General features: G+C 37.4%; 1 protein-coding gene across 5 annotated transcripts in view; it reads left to right on the forward strand.

Annotated features, from left to right (window-relative positions):
• The window catches only part of LOC106952426 (astrotactin-1), a 223679-nt gene that overhangs the window by 161181 nt on the left and 45208 nt on the right, over nt 1–17290 (forward strand). For all 5 annotated transcript variants that reach the window (XM_015040520.1, XM_015040524.1, XM_015040523.1 and 2 more), the window contains 2 exons: nt 7717–7883; nt 12652–12846. In XM_015040520.1, coding sequence (XP_014896006.1) covers nt 7717–7883; nt 12652–12846 — 362 coding nt within the window. The remainder of the gene's footprint in view (nt 1–7716; nt 7884–12651; nt 12847–17290) is intronic.

Consider the following 17290-nt stretch of genomic DNA (forward strand, 5'->3'; position numbering starts at 1 on the left):
TTCACTCTTTTTTCCATTTATTGATTTATTTTACTCATTTATTTATTTCACTCTTTTTTCCATTTATTGATTTATTTTACTCATTTATTTATTTCACCCATTTATTTATTTATTTAATTTTGGCTGAAATGGCTCTCCATAATGAAAAGGGTGAGAGTAATTAAACAAATTTCTTTACTGGGATAACCAAAGGGTAAACAGAAACTAATGAAGAAACAAGACGGCACAAAACATAACGTATCCCAACAAGAGAATGACACAAAAGAACAAAAATGAAATGCTACAATGAAACAAGAACCAGCCAGATTACTAAAATAAAAAACAAAGTGAAATAAACTATAGACAAAATCTCTAAACTGAACATAAATTGCAAGAACTAAAATACAGAACAAAAAATTTACAAAATCACCACAGGTTTTTCTCACTATAAAATCAGTATTCCTAGCAGTCCTGCTTCAGGATTGATTGTTACAAATGCCAGCCGCTCCATATATTTTTAAACTGGTTGGCTGTTTAGCTAATTTTTTTTTTATGGCCATTTTAATAATCACACTGTGAACACGTCCTTTTGAAGCTTGGGTGTGTTTTAATTTTCCTTTGTTTTCTGCTGTTTGTGGCAGATGAACCTCTAAATGTCGTTTGAGTTGGTGCATCATTAGGTTTATTTATTTTTGTAAGTAGTGGGTATTTTGCCCATTGGTGTCCAGTTTTCTATGTTGCCTTCATTAGGTGAGGAAGATGAAAGTGGATAGGTTCATGACACCATTGTACAGTTTTAAAACGGTGCCATTTTATAAAATAGTTCTTATAGTTTTTACAAAATGATTTTTCCAATTACAGATTCAGATTTTATGTTAATTTTAACACTTTATATCCATGTTAATAATCAACATAATAGAGATTTAGAAATTTTCCAGCTGTTCAGACATTTTCTGAAATAAAATGAAGACTAGGAAAGCGAGAACAATTTAAAAAGTTGCAAGCTTTTTGTAAAACTATTTAACCAGTTTAAGTTTCTTTTGTGACTTACTTGTCTTAATTAATTAAAAACCCTTCAAGCATGCTGGACCTTAATACTCCAATATGCCTCAGTGATCATTTTCCCTTGTACGCCAACTATTCACATATTCAAGAGTGCTTTTTAGACAAGCACAAACATGCTATTTTAACTTTAAAATAATAATGTTTTCCTCAATATAGGAAAATGTCAATTATGTGAAACAATTCAGCATCATAAACCTAATATTTCATATTTTTTCCAAAGTCAGTGTAACAGTATAATGGATACATTAATTGGTCATTTGTCCTTACAAGAGACTTAAGTTACAGTATAAAAATCTTTCTTTACATTTATTTAAAAAAAAAAAAAAGACTTGTAAAGAAAATTGTAATCCAGGCATATATTGAAGCATGCGGGGTTTTTTTTTATCTAAGCTTCTGTAATTTCACATTTCTGCACCAACTTTCCTCACCAACAACATTCCCCATCCATCCATGACTAATTTGGTTAATTGATGAATCAATAACATTGCCAATAGATCCCTACAGGACTTGCCTGTGTAGCTCCAGACTTAATCTCAGTTTTTCTTAATGATCATCGCCATGTGAGAAGGGGAGTCAGAGTGCAGAGACAGACCTGTAATCTGAGAGCTTTGCTTCTTGGCTCAACTCTATCTTTGCTGTGAAATACTGGAGCAATGCTGCATTACTGCAGACAAGGCCTTTGCTCGAACATACCATCACTCGCGAACAAGAACCCAGAGACACTTTAACTGCTCTACCTGAGACAGACGCTGACTCCCAGCCTAGAGGGAGCAGTCTTTTTCCAGTTGTAAATTGGAAAAATTGACCCGACTCTTATTCCGACTGCTTCCCGCTAAGGTGCAAACTGCTCCACTACATGTCGATGGTTGTTGTTGTTTTGTGAAGATCTCCATACAATGGCATAATCTGAAAAATACAAAGACTAGACCTGAATTTTCCAAAACTATACCCTTGTTTTCACAACTATGCATTAACAATCCTGTCCACGAACACCACAAATGAGATCTGTGGCAAGCGGCAATCCAGCATGCGCTGGGAACAAGCTCAACACTTGCTGTTGTCTTTGTGGTTTGTGGACGTGGACCCAAATGCAAACAGGACAAGCACATGATGAAAACAGAATTTAATGAAGAAATCGAGGGACTGGCAGCACCTGAGGAAAACACACAGGGACAGAGGCAGGAGCAGCGGTAGACTCCAACAGTGAGACAAAGGGCGTTCAGTCAATTCATAACCAGCTCTGGTTGGTGTCTCTCCTCCATGCAGTTCATGTGAACACAGTTTTTACAGTAGAGTGCGGACCAAATCGACTGTACCGAGAACGTTTAGAGGAGGTGGTCTCAGTGCAGTTCCAAATGAATTCTGGAGCGGTTCGTTTGTGGCGTTCATGTGATCTGACTCCAGGTGTCTGGTGCAAGATTGAGCCAAAGGCTTTCCCTTGGCCAGGTTTGCATTGCATTAGTAGATAAACACACTAAACAATGGTGGCAACTCTTTTTGTAAAGCATAAAGCCCCATGCAGCTATGAAGATTTTAAGAGGTATTTTTGAAACATTTTGAGACATTTTGTCAACTTTAAAGAAATCTTCCTTCAATAATTTGGCACGCTTCTTCAGTTTTGCACAACGTATTATATAAAAACAAATTAATTATATAAAGAAATTCTCAGACTAGCTTAGAACACAGTATTTTCATCTTGTATTTACTTTTGGTTCTTCCCCTCCTGACGCGTCTGACCAATAAGCACAATGAACATTTCACAAGATTTAAAGTAGCAGGTTATGGTTTGCTTGGAGTTTTCACTGTTTGAAATAAACTGAGCAACCCAATAATAATAATAATTAAAAAAAAGCTACAAGTTAACAAACTCATCTACTGATTCAGACCGAAGTAAACACAGTAGGTGAGAAAACAGCTGAGGAAATGAAGGAGCTGAAGTACTGAGAAGGAGAAAATGACTGACACGGTAACCAAGTGAGTACAATCAGCAGCCTGTGGAACAGCTGGGGGAGAATCTAAGCAGGGAAGTGAGAGAAGAATGAATAATGGGCATGGGAAAAACCTGAATGAAAGGGAAAGACTAATACTGACTCTAGAGTCTAAGGCAAAATGCACAGCATAGAACACAAGAAAAAAACAACTAATATTTAACCTAAATGAGTTTCATGAAAAAACTCTGACAATAACACTAAAATGATCAAAATGCAAATACAAATGCAAAGCAAAATACAAAACATCCGTGAATCAAAACAGTTGTTTTAGTTAGACTAGATGGCAATTCTTTGAAATGCAATCGTAATCTTAATGTTAGAAACATGTCCGCGTCAGAACTAGCATCACCGGTGATTTAGCACAACGCAAAATATGGAGAGTGGGCGAAACAACTTGCATACAGATAAAACGCCCGTACAAAAGAGAACAAAACCAGATTTATTTATTTGCTTTTTAAATATTTAACCTAAACCTTTTGTGACTTGCTGACTAAAGCCTCTTAGGTATTTACATCTGCTCTTTCTGGAAGAATATTGCTTTTCAGTTTCAGTCTTTGCTCGTACCTATCAGCTATCAGCTGAATTTGAAAACTGCAAAGATTATCCAACTCCTCTCAGAGGGATTTGTTGCTGTTTGGCAATAGCATAGAGCTGATTCCCTTAAGCCGAAAAAGCACTGCAGGAATTTATCTCCATTAAGCAACGGGATTAAAAGCCGTGGTGGTTCAAGGGGTTTTCAAGAGAAGGCTTTGTACTGGTAGCTTGTTCCACAGAATAACAGACAGCACTTTTACTCACTGTCTGCTTATTAAATGATGTGAGAGTAATGGCGTCGATGTTGTTTGTGTCAGTGGACAGCTAATATGCTGTCCCAAATGCTTGCAAATCTACATTCTGCCAATTTCACAAAACCTTCCTCCATTTTTCTATTATTTTGTCCACAAACATTTCCTCTGTAATTCTGAAATAGATGAAAGAGCAAAGAAATCAACAACAAACAAAAAAATATTTTTTTTTACTCAAGTTTTTTTTAATGATTTTGTTTAGTAAAGCCTGCTTTTATGTCACTATATTACTTTGATACCAAACCTTTCCACCATTGTTGACCTCCTGAAGATATAGCAAACAAATTTAATGTATATGTTTCATTCATGAGAGGAAGCCACCCCCCTGGCACTTCACTTTATTGAACAATGTAAGAACTACAAAGGCTTCTTGCCATGAATGTATGACTTGAGGGTTTGAGGCTGAAATGCAGATATTGAACACACAGCTTGTTGTTAGAGACTGTACACCAGTCTGAAAGCTGTTCTTTTCAGCAGACTTCAAAAGCCTTATATGAGGCTACTAGTACTGTTGGGAGTACTATGTGTAACAACACAAAAATTAGACCAAATGTTTCAAATTCTTTATTTTTTAAGGGTTTTTGAATGTTAACTTTCTGTTATGTTCCAGTGGATTATTGACTCTAACTCTTATAAATGGCATTGTTTTATTGTGCAAAATCTTAAAATACAAAATTATATTTTAGTCAAATTCTCATTTATCCAAACAGCCAAGCAATTATGCTTAACTGATTATATTTTCAGTGATTTTGTAAATTAAACATGATGTGTACAGAAGATTACCAGTGATCGAGCCAGGATTACAGACAAAATTTGTGACAATCTCAATTATTAGCAATCCACAGGTTATCCACCTGTGATTATTAGCTATTGGATAAATGGATAATAGCCCAGAGCTACTGTTGCCTCTGCTTGTCAGAACCTTGTTACGAATAAAATAAATAACCTGAGATTTCAAGCAGCAGGCCAGTGTCTCGTCAATATATCCAACACATGTAAGAAACATATCCACAAATCTACCAACTACTGAACAGGAGCTCCAGTAATTTCAAAACTATTCCACAGATATATTTGAGGATTCAATGTCTCATACGCTCTTTACATCACCAACAATAAAGTATTGACCCTGACGTTCTCTTGCTTAGTGACAAAATCAATAACAGTTTATTAATAAAAGAGCACTAACTTAGCTTGCAGCCTCGTTCTGCGCAGACGTGTCTCCAAATATTTCACATTGAACATAAATTCTCGTAATTTCCATTTGTTTAAAAAAAAAAACACACAACAATGATCTAGTGACTACAACTGTGACATGTTCTATTGTGGAGCATTCCTGTAGTTTAATTTTAATTTACAAACTGAATTATATGAAACTTATTTGCTTGTGGAAAACAGTTTTACAATACTGATGCAAGACAATTTGCTTTTTACAATAATTTTTTAAAAGTGCAGGCAGAAAACCCTCTCAGCTTAATTGTTTTCTGTGTAATTCATTCAAACAGATTTGATATTTACTCATCATGCCCTCCATCATAATATCTTGCACTTCTATGCCATGTGAGGCTACAGAATATTGTTATTTGAGTTCCAGCTTAGTCAAGTTGATCGACTTTTGTTACGGACATGTAAAAAGATTCTCTGACCTAAGTGCTGAATTAGAGATGCCACATGCCGCACATAGACTCCATTACTGCAAGATATGTGTTCATAGTATACAAATGTTGCAGTAGTGATCTTATTCTGTGCTATGAATGCAGACGCCATGATTGCACTAATGGTGTCGTACCTGTGTCTGCATGCCAGAAGCGTTGTCTGACGCCACCGTATGACACTTGGCCTTTCTTTTGGGTAAATCAACCCATATTTGTATCCATAAAGCCTTGAACTTGGCCTGATAAAAAGGACAATATGAGATTTGACAAAAAGTAACTTGCTCTGTCGTGCCAACGCAGCACACCGTCAGTCTTTCACTCTTCACCCCAATACACACACGTTATACACCAGCTGGATAGAATTTCAGGCACGACCTTCCTGGTACAGGATTGGACACCCTTTTGACCTCAGAACTGCCTTAATTCTGCATTACATTGATTTGTCGAGGCTTTTTAAACATTTCTCAGAGGTCTTGATCCATGTTGACATGAATGATGGTTGTATGCAGTTGCTGCAGATTTGGCAGCTGCACATTCATGATTCAAATCTCCCGTTCCACAAACATCCTAAATGTGCTTCAGTGGCCTTCAGTGAACACAGTGCCATGTACAAGAAACCAGTTAGAGATGATTTAATCTGTGTTGCATGGTGCGTTATTATTTTTTGAAGCAGCCATCAGAATGTGGAAACGTGTCTGGAAGGACAGACATGGTTGGTGACTGTGCTGACAGGCTGTGGCTTTTAAACAATGTTAAACTGCTACTGCAGGGCCCATGGTGTGCCAAGATAAATAATGACAAGACATGATGTTGTTCCATGTGAAAGCTCTTTGAAATTAGCAAGCGTATGAGTTTTTTTGTTTGTTGATTTTATAAATTATGCTACAACAATGGTAATCACTTAGTTGTCAAAAGAGTATTCCATTCAGTTTCATTGTAAGAGCCTGTATCCGAATATTCTGGACCAACTTCTTATATTTCAACATCTGAAGTTGCAATTGTTGCTTATTAGTTTCTCTGACATTTTTTTTTTCTGTTTTGCAAATCATGGCGAGCCACTTGCATTGCCTTAAACTTAAAGCACACTTAAGTTGCAACCGTTTTTCCCCGCTTGGTGTGTGAACAGATTACGCTGCACTTTGACAGAAATGCAAATGAGACAAGATTTTTACAGCAGACCTGTGTGCTTCATTAAGCCAAATGAGGCACCTGAACTTTGTACTGAATTCAGTAGGACTAGATAACAAAATGAGCCGGCACGGATACGTTGTTGCTTGAAGGAATTCTATTGCCGGGTCTCCATTGTGAATGCAGTGGTACCTTGTTAAAGTGTACTTCATCAAAGTTGCCTTTGAAGTATTAGCTGACAGAAACTATTATGTGCAGTCGACTTGACAGGTCTATAAAAAAACATCATGGGAAATTCTGAACAAAGCTGTGGAAGACAGGAAAGCTGGGGTGAATTCAGGTCTTGGAGCTCTTTTATAAATTCACTCCAATGCCAATTGTGTTTTAAACAAGGAGATGTCAAATAACATTCCTAATTTCTAAGTTAAAAAAAAAGTTTTTTATTAGAGAGAAAAGTCTAAGTGTACCAAAGAATCCAACTCTCTCCTGTTGTAATTAAAAGTAAAAAATACTGTACAAATTAGATTTTTTTTTGTTTTTTTTTGTTTTTGTTTTTGTTTTTTTGATAAACCAGAATAATTTTAAAATGAAAGAGCTCTTGATTACAACGTATAATTAATTACAGTGAAGATTAAAAGTTTGAATTCTCCGTTTTTGCTAAAATTCAGCCATAGAGAGCAATTATTCATATATTGTCATTAAAATAAGCTCATCTAAAAAAAACAAAACAACAACAACATATAATTGTATTTCAAAACAACATTTTGCATGCGTTATTATCGTTACTGACGTACTTTCAGCAAATATTGAATGCAAGTCAGTTTGTTGTGTTATTCGTTTATTCTGCATGGAGAGGTATTAACACAGCCTTGCAGTTTACTATGTATCTGCCAATAATCTAACACCAAGGGCCTAGTCTTTAAAAAGACTGGATGTGTTTTAAAACAGGTGTACCACTGCGTTATCGCCATTGGACCCGGAGAGCATGTGCTCGAGTGACACAGGTATTTAAAAGTATTAACCCGAGCCATTTCCTAACACTTATTTCCTTTACAGTGCCCTCCAGGGCTTAGTCCAATGAAAGACGGGACCGGGTGCTACGACCACCATATTGGCATCGACTGCTCCGACGGCTTCAACGGTGGATGTGAGCAGCTGTGCCTCCAACAGCTGGCCCCTCTAGAGGATGACCCAACCCTCTACAACATCCAGATGTTCTGTGGGTAAGCAACAGCACGAGTCAGCGGTTTATATATGTAATTACTCTTAATTAATTTGTTTCATAAACCTGTCATCTTAAGTCCTGTCATCACTAATGAGACGGGGTGTCATGCAGACCTTTATCCATCCTTTCATAAACTCAGGGAAGACGTTTCAGTTCAATTGTTACATATTGAAAGGGTTTTCTAGCCACTTGTAGATCCAGTCCTTGGTTGGATCTTTTGGGTTTGAATGTGAAAACAAACTCCCCATTCAAAAAAAAAAAAAAAAGAAATGCTCAAAAAACACTTTGTTTTAAGTAATGTGCAGATTTAATATTACATGAAGTACAATTCACACAATTTATACGTTTTTTTTAGTGACTTTGAAGACAATTGAATAAAAGGATTTAATATACCCTAAGCAAAAGAAAACAATTCAGCTTGGGTGCCCTTTCAATACTCTTGAAATATTTCTTCGAAGTTGGTAAAAAAAAAACACAAAAAAAAATCTACGTTAATATCATGTAGATCTGCCGACACCCCCATGCCAGCGAAACGGAGGGATGGACACAGCATGTGGCTGAGTGCCTGATATTGCTATGGCAACTAGGTGGTGACTGACAATTGATTCTTGTGGTTGGTGGAATTCATCCCTTTTCTGTCTTCATTCCATTCCATGTGTGGATATGTAAAAGCTTATATGTTTTTTTCTAGAAGTCAAGAAATTACTTCTTTCTGCACTTCTATAAGAAACTTGGTCATCTCAGGATGCATTGTTAAAAAAATCTAGACTATATTAGATAAAGCAAACTCTTAAGTATAAAACAGGAAAAAAGTGATCACATCTAAAGGGGACTGTGAGAATATTATATAACCAGCTGTAAGTACTGAATTATTCTGAAAGAAAATGCCAGGTCAAAAAGAAAGCTTCAAACCTAGTCTTAAATTTAAACATTGGCTCAACTCCCACACTGGAATTTGATGCCACAAGAGAAAAGAACTGAACTGAAAGTTTTACTTCTAGACAGAGAGGAATATGGAACTGTACGATGAGCTTAATCAAAACGTTATTAAAGCTTTTTATGCAAAGCTGAAAAAAAAAAAAGTTATTACGAAAAAAATAAACTCAAGCACACTTGTCACTGCACCAATCCTTTGGGAACATTTAAATAATTGTTTGGACATTATGCTAATGCTAGCTATGAAAACATAAATCTAATTATTTTATTTCTGAGAAAGTAAGTTCAACAGACAAAAAGTTATTTGTTACATTTTAAAGCCAAAACATGGTGATAAAGGCCTTTGTGTTACTGTAACAGAACTGTGTCAAAGTACTTGTCTGTTTTACGGTTGTTTACATAAAGACACTTGATGAACCAAGTTGGGACTGTGCCTTTTGTTGTCATTACATGTTTAACTCTCAGTAAATACTGAGAAATAAGAAGCTATGAGGACATATGTAATGCTTCAGGATGGTTGTTTCAGTGCTCTAATGTTCTCTTATTTCTTTTCCTTACATTTTCCATACAAAGTATTTTGTTCCTTGTTCCTGTCATTTCTGAACTGAATGTATTCAGTTCAGAATACTCATAAATATGCAAATCAAACTGTCACTTCTGAACGGATATATTTCTGAACAGTGTTTGAGATAAAATGTCACCTTTACTAGAGTGCTGCAATATTTTCACAATCAATCCAATTAGGTTGTATTTACTTTAGGTTCACGATTCAGAAATTCAGCACAGACTGAATAAAGTTCCCTCAACTTGTAACATTAGTTGTCGCCTCAAAATGCAGTTTCGTCTCCACTAGATGTTACTTTTGGTGTGCTTAACTAAGATCGTATTTAGTTGAGGGAAAATATCGCCAACATATCCACGATGTGCTACAGCAGATCTTTTCTCCCCTCTGCAGCCACTTGATTATCAGACAGAGGACTGTTAGGAAGGAAAGAGAGGCAGCATCTAAAAGAAATGTATGGTTGGTATAAGAAAATCATTCGTCATGATGTGTTGGTGAAAGGTTTTTGGAACAGATGAGTGGCTATGAAGGGCAAGCTCAAGCTGTAATTCCTTATGTCTGACATTTTGAGATATAGAGAGTCAGTCACCTTGTAGTGACAGCAAACTAAAATCTGTCTGGCTTTTCTTTTTTTTTTTTTTCTCCTCATATCGACTTTGGGGAAATAATATAATAATATTGATGTCTATTTTATTACACAGAGCTTGGGTATTCAGTGTCTGCGTCTGTGTCATGAGCCGTAAGGATTGATATTTTTCAGCTGATAAACAACAGCAGAACAAATGTGAGCGGTATTTTGAGTAATTTACAAATTCGGAAAGTGTCGATTCTAAATTTAAAATACTTTACAATAAATAAAGTCTGCTAGCATTGATTACCAACTTTGCTCAAATTTATCTCATACACAAACTGAATTCAAACACAAAGTGTACCACTTTAAAACCTTGAAAACTGTTATTTAAAACACAGGGTTGTTTCCTCATAGATTGCTTTATTTCAACAGACTCATGGTCCACAAAGACATGACGCACAACAACACATACAAAATAAAAATAAAGTCTTATAAAAGACTTGCACACCAATGTTTCCACAAACCCGACTGGTATCTTAATGCACTGACAGAGGGACGTGAAAACATTGCAACAAATAGGATTTCAACTTGCATGTTTTTGCAAAAAGAAATCATGAAAATCACTGTTTTCTCAAAGATGTAAGTTTTTTTCCTCTTTTCTTCTATTTCTACTTTTCCCTTGGCCTGTCACATTTGTTAAGAGATATCTTAACAAATGTGTACATTAGTGCAACCGATCAAGACATGACCACCCACATAAACCGACAGGCCAGGGAAGACATGCATTATTCAGAGACGCAGACACAAGTCCCATGGTAACTTATGAGGAGCTTCAAAGATCCACAGTTCTGCTGGAAGAATCTTATCTAGAGAGCAGCTAGTTGTGCTTTCCACAAATCTGCCACAAACCATGGAGAAGACACTTCAAATATGTAAAAAATAATAATAATAAAGAGCTCTGGTCACATGAGACAAGAATGAACTTTTCACATCAACCTGAACACACATCACTTCAAGCATGATGGAGAAGGAGTCATAACTCATTTTGTGTTTATCTTTAGTCACATTGATAACTTCAGGTGTTTTAAGATGTCCAGCTGAAAACAACACAACACAGGTGATCCGGAAAGCTGCTCGCATTCTCACTAAAACTAGGAATAAATGTTTTAAGCAGGGACATGGACGCTGGCCAGAGGGTGACGCTGGAGGATTATACAGTTGGAGGATACAAAAAGACATGGTGGAGGATTACTTTGCATCAGGACAACGCAGATAATGCAGTGGCTTAAGTTAAAGAATGTCTGTGCATATTTAGAATGGACCAGTCAAAGTTCAGAACTAGATCCAAAAGACAATCTGAGGAATGACTTGAAAATTGATGCTCACAGATGTGCTGTTTCCAATCGGCCAGAGGTTAAGCAGTTTAGCAAAGAAGAGCAAAAATGATTTATTCATTTAACTTTCAGATTTTCTCTTTGTAAAGTAACACATGTCTCAGTTATCCAGTCTTCTGCCAGTCTTGTCAGTTGTTTTGTGGGTTTTTGGGTTTGTAGTTGTGTTAATTTGTTGTTCTGTGTACCTTAGTTTATTTTTGTTAAATCAGCTTTTTCTGTTACATTCGCTTTCCTAGTGCCCCTGTTTACTCTCTCTCGCCCCCTGGTGTCATCTTCTCTCTCTCTCTCTCTCTCTCTCTCTCTCTCTCTCTCTCTCTGCTCTCCCCTCACACCTGCAACCTGTTACCTAATCAGCCCACTTCTGTTGTTGCAGCATTCACTCTCTTAGTATTTAACCACTTTTCTCTCACTTGATCCTCACTGGTTCCTCTGTCAGACTTCCTGGAATGTATTTTCATGCTCTGTGACTCTCCAAGCCTCCTGTGTTTTTGTTCCTGTGTTGCTTGTAAGTTGATTATTTTTGGCGTTTTGAGACCTCCTTATGTCTTGTCTGCACTTTGGTTCAACTCCTGCTCTCAGCATGACAGTTCTGTCTAATAATATCCCAATAAAACACAATGTTGATTTTAGTTGGAACATGACAAAAAAAAAATGAAAGTCATGTGGTATGAAAACCTTAGTAAAACAAATTTCAGAGTTGATGTTTTTTTTTCTCTTTTTTTTTGAATATCTACACACATAAGCCACAAGCGTTTCTCATTAACTTCCCTCTAATATTCAAAAGCCAGAAGCTATTGTCATCTCTCACTTAAATGTCATGCTGCAAAGCAGACACAGTATTTAACACTAATGTTACATCAGGGGGTGATTCAGACTGCTGTTTCATTTAATTCGTTGCAACAGCATTCGGTTCTCGTCTGTTCTCATAACGAGGATGCGGGTAATGCTCAGCTTCATGTGGGTGCCTAGGAATAGCTTTTTCTTCAAATCTGATATTTAGTTGGGAACTTTTTCTATGTAGTAAACATGAAAGATTATCCCCTCTTCGCCCTTCCTCTCCCCTAATTTTAGATGCTTTATTCTTTCTGTGGTTCATTTTATGGCAGGTCTTATGCGACATGTGGAAACGGCATCAGTTGGATATCAAATGTAGATTATTTGAGGATCCTTTGAAACTTTTGGAGACACGAGTTTCCTCTGAGTCCTAATCTTATTTAAAAAAAAGATTAAATACATGTTTAATACTTTACAATAAGAATTGGTAGAAAAAAAACTATTTTCTGTAATCCTGAAATCATTCCAGGTGCATCGAGGACTACAAGCGCGGTCCTGACGGGAGGTCATGCCTGCCTCTGTCTGAATCCTGTACTGAGGGTGTGGACTGCGGCGAAGCGACGGACATCCCCGCCAACCAGACCGTCTTCGGAGACCTCTTCTACGGTTACAACAACCACACCCAGGAAAGCACCTCTGGTCAGATACTGAAGGCCACGTTCAGGTAAACACCACAGCTGTTTGTGGTAGACTGCCTGCCATTTGTGCCTCAGCAGGGAGACAGTCGAGGGGGGTTAGGGTTTAGGTTCCCACAGTGCTGACATCTTTCTGATGGATCGCTTTCAAATAACAAACTCTCTATGGTGGCTGGGATAATATAGGTTGCTGCGGCAGCTGTATATGAGAGATAAAATAAGGATAAAATAAACTTTGCTGTCCTATAAGGAATGCCATTTTGGGCTATGTGCCACTTCTTTAAAAGGTAGATAAGGAAATTAGAGTGAAATATAGCAACATTTCTCAAACAAAAAGAAAAGAAAAATCTTTAACACACACATTATGAAACTATTGAGCTCCATACAGTTCAAAAGTTGCACATGAGTCACTGTACATAAAACAAAGTAATGCATATTTCAATTTGTGACGCATTTGTTCTAGCTGATTGGTTTTCATTTTAAATTGGTTCTAAGCCAGTATCTCATTGTTTTGTTGTCAGGTCTGTGTGTCTGTACCTCTCTGCCATTTTCCTCAGTTTTTGTGTTGGGAGGCAGAAAGCTAACAGAGGTATTTATAATAATGGCTACCAGAGTGCAACAAGAGATTCTCCATTCTACATTTTCTGGGATCTAATCTGGATACCTATGCTTTTATTAAAACATTTTGTGTTGTTCTTGTCCTCTTGTTGTCAGGTAAAATTAAACAAAACACTCAAACCCTGCCAGCTGTGCAGCTTGGAGTTGTGCACCTACCTTAAGTTGTCTTTTTATTTGCGAGATAATACTACACCTCAGAACAAGCCTTTTATGCATTTATTCACATTATCCTGCAGAGCTGCTAAATTTATATGCAGACTTCAGAGGCAAAGGTGGGATTGACGGGCAGAAGTTTGAAAAAACAGCTTTTGCACCACCGGGGTCCAAATGTTGTGGAAATGGTCTTAAACATCACTACTTTCAGCATCAAAGTTTTTCCATAACAAGATTATGTCCTATGAAAGGTAATTCTTTATGAGCAGGCTTGTAATCACATGTTAACCTGAACAATAGTGAAAAGTCACACAAAGCAGTTTAGTCAAAAGTGATTTCCTATTTTCATCAGTCACACATCACAGGACAGATTTTAAACAGCTTTTAGCAACTTTCATTACCCATCAGTATTGCTAGCTGTAAGCAGCTTCTCGGTCATTTGTTCCTTTTATTTCAAAGTCTTCCTACAAACTGCAATCACTTCTAAATTCTTCATCCAACATGAGGCTGTATAAACAAACAATGGAGAACAGAAAGCCAGGCTGACGGTTAGATCAGACTCTGGCCTTAGCTGACGGTTCACTGCCAGTGCAGATCTGATGCTGATATTAGAGTGGATCGCCTTCATCTCTAACCCCAGTTTGTCACTGGAAAACTTGTCAGCTCTTAAAATCTTAAATCTCAGAGAAATGTTTGATATTCTGCAATCCAGTGTTTGCCCTGGGTTCTTAATGCTTCCTGTCTGTGCTTCACCGTAAGGCGACCTAGAACTGAAACGGTTGCAGAGTGCTGACGGCCTGTTTTCAGATTCTGAACAGCAGCTGAACTCGGTGTGACTCATTCTGTCAGTAACATCAGACTCGGGGTGTATAAACAATGATTTTAGATCCTGATGTTTGGGTCCTCAGGAGGGAGAGCCTTGGCCACAAGACAGATACTGGACTGACACACAGCATCACAAAAAATAAAAATCACTCACTTTATCACCAAGTTGAAATGTGCCCGTTCAAACGTCCCTTAACAGCAATTTGTTTCATCTTTGGACTACATGCCAAAAATGTCGATCTCAGTCGGGTATTTAGTACAAGCTCTTTGCAAAATACGCTCAGAGAGTAATACCTGCAGACTATATCAGTCAATAAAAACTGAGTAGTTCAGAGAGACCTACGATACCCACTGCGCCTTCGCTTTGAGCTGGTGGTTTTAAACTTTACTAATGATCAAATAAAAGCGGGCCTTTGTGGCAGACTCCTATAATACCTCATTTTCAATACAGCACCTTTCAAAAGTATTCATATCCCTTGAACTTTTCCAGATTTTGTCATGTTGCTGTGAGACACTTCAATGTTTTTGTATTGGGATTTTATATGTAAGGCCAACACAAAATAGTGCATAAGTATTTAGTTGAAGGTAGATAACTCATTGTTTTGTTTTTAGATCTTATTTATAAAGAAAAATCTGAAGTGCAAAAATGGTCTTCAGATCTCATCTTATTACTAAATAAGTTTAATTTCAACTCAGTGTTGTGATATGTGGGCCGCTGAAACTTCCTTGAGAACGTTGGCGAACAAACATCAGGAAGACCGAGGAACACAGCAGACAGGTCTGGAGAAAGTGGTGGAAATGTTCACAGCAAAGTTGAGCTACAAAGTAAAATCCCATCTCTGCTGAGATTCAATTTTCCCAAGAAGAAAGATGAGCAAATATTTTGAGTGTGACGTCGTGAAAGTCATACTAAAAATGACTTGAGGTTGTGTTTATAGTGAAAGATCGTTTTGCACAGTGTTCACTGAGAGAGGATGAAAACATCCCACACTTTTTAGATTTTTATTTGTAAAAGGTTTTATTGACTAAACTGAAAGGAAAAAAAATTGAAATAGTGATATGTTTGAAAGGAGCTCCAAATCACAGAGTTTTTAAAACATGTTTTCAGGATAAATATATGATGAATAAAGCCATTTGAACATTTCTCTGGAAACAGAACATACTTTTTTTTTCATAGTTTGGAAGTAAAGCACATCCAGCACAACACCATTTAACCCAAGTCTGCAATATGTATCATATGAACCATGTTGGCGAGTGATTTTTTTTTTTTACATCGCCCACAGTGGTGTTGGTTTCCCAGGGGCTGCAGATCAGCCTTTGAGATTCTCCCGGGGTGGGGACGCGTTTCAGGTTGCACATTAGCAAAATGGTTTCACAGGATGTGAAAACGCATGAGATTGAATCGGTGTCTGTGAAAGTTGTTTCACGTTGGGGCAAAGATTCTTTGACATATTTTCTCTGATCTCTTCTTCAAAAAATCGAGAATGCGATAAGAATTTGCCCTCGTCCAACAAACTTTCCAATGTAAAATTCAGGAAAGTACTCTGGTGAGAAAATAGCGAAAAAAAAAAAAATCACCTCACTTTTTATCTTGAGCCTTCATGTTAAACACCCGTACAAGTTGAACTGCGCATCCTTTCTAATTTGTACAGGGTTTGATTTGACGTGGAAAGCATTTTGAGGGTGGTTAATTATCTCTGTCTGCATGCTGTAATCATCTCCACTGAACTCAGGAAGCCAGAAGGTCAGCAAAGGCATCTGTGGCCCAGGAATTTAATTTGGCCTGTGCATGGATTTTGCCGCCAGAGGCAACACACCCACTTAGGGATCCACCACCAGAGTCTCTGAGAGAGAGGGCTGGGTGAGGCTGGAAAGTTAATATCATCAATAATCTAAATCTCTACTGCTCTGATCTTATTTGAAAGAGCCTTCTGAATGGAAAGCGTGATCCGAGCCAGACTTCGACAAACACCAAATGCTTCCTGTGCGGATGAGGTGCTGGGAGAGGAATGGAGACTCTATCGGGAGGCATGGTTAATGGAAGACCTAATTATAAGAGATTGCAGCAAACGAATTAAGGCTGACCAGGAGCCAGTGTGCTGAAATTAAATTTTACTGAGCTGGATATACACTTGTGTGTAAAATGAACAAATGTTGCGTAACGTGAGCAATGTAGCTGCATGCCAGAGATCCGTTTGAGGTTTGTGAAAACTTCAGCTTATATTTTGAAATCAAACCCTGTACATTACATTTTCACACACACACACAAAAATGTCAATTTCCCTTAAAATAAGTTAAATATTATTATTAAAGGTAACCCGGGAGAATGAGTTTCTCATAGAACTGGATTAAAAATTTGACATTACAAATATATAATTTAAGCCATTTTTGAACTGAAGCATCTACTAAATACATGCACAGATGAATCACTTATTGAATCAGATGCCTGAATAAATTGTAGTAAACATTAAATAATGAATGGAACAAGGAGTCGGTAATAAAAGAAAGCGTTGTAGATGACTGAAGGGAAGTATGTTGGTTTAAATTGTAAACGTGTTCGTCGCCTCTGGAGATTTTTCCAGCATATAGAAAACATAAAAGAGTAACCCCACATGTGCTCATAGATTGAGCTTGACAGCTTTAAACAGCTGTGTCGCTTGGTTTGACAAGCAGAGTAGGTGTACGACCTGAATTTTGTTAGCAATAAGATGCATTTCGTCACATCTTAACCCAGATTTATAACTGCATAGTCTAGATTTTTAACATTTGCTGCTGGAAACAAAGTGATTTGTTAATTTTGCCCTGAGTGGATTGGCGAACTGTCCACGCGGTCCCCCGCCCCCCCCCCGCCTCTCGTACGGTGACAACTGGACAGTG

This window comes from Poecilia latipinna, unplaced genomic scaffold (genome assembly GCF_001443285.1).
Source record: "Poecilia latipinna isolate Pla-1442-1.1 unplaced genomic scaffold, P_latipinna-1.0 Scaffold513, whole genome shotgun sequence".
NCBI lineage: Eukaryota > Metazoa > Chordata > Actinopteri > Cyprinodontiformes > Poeciliidae > Poecilia > Poecilia latipinna.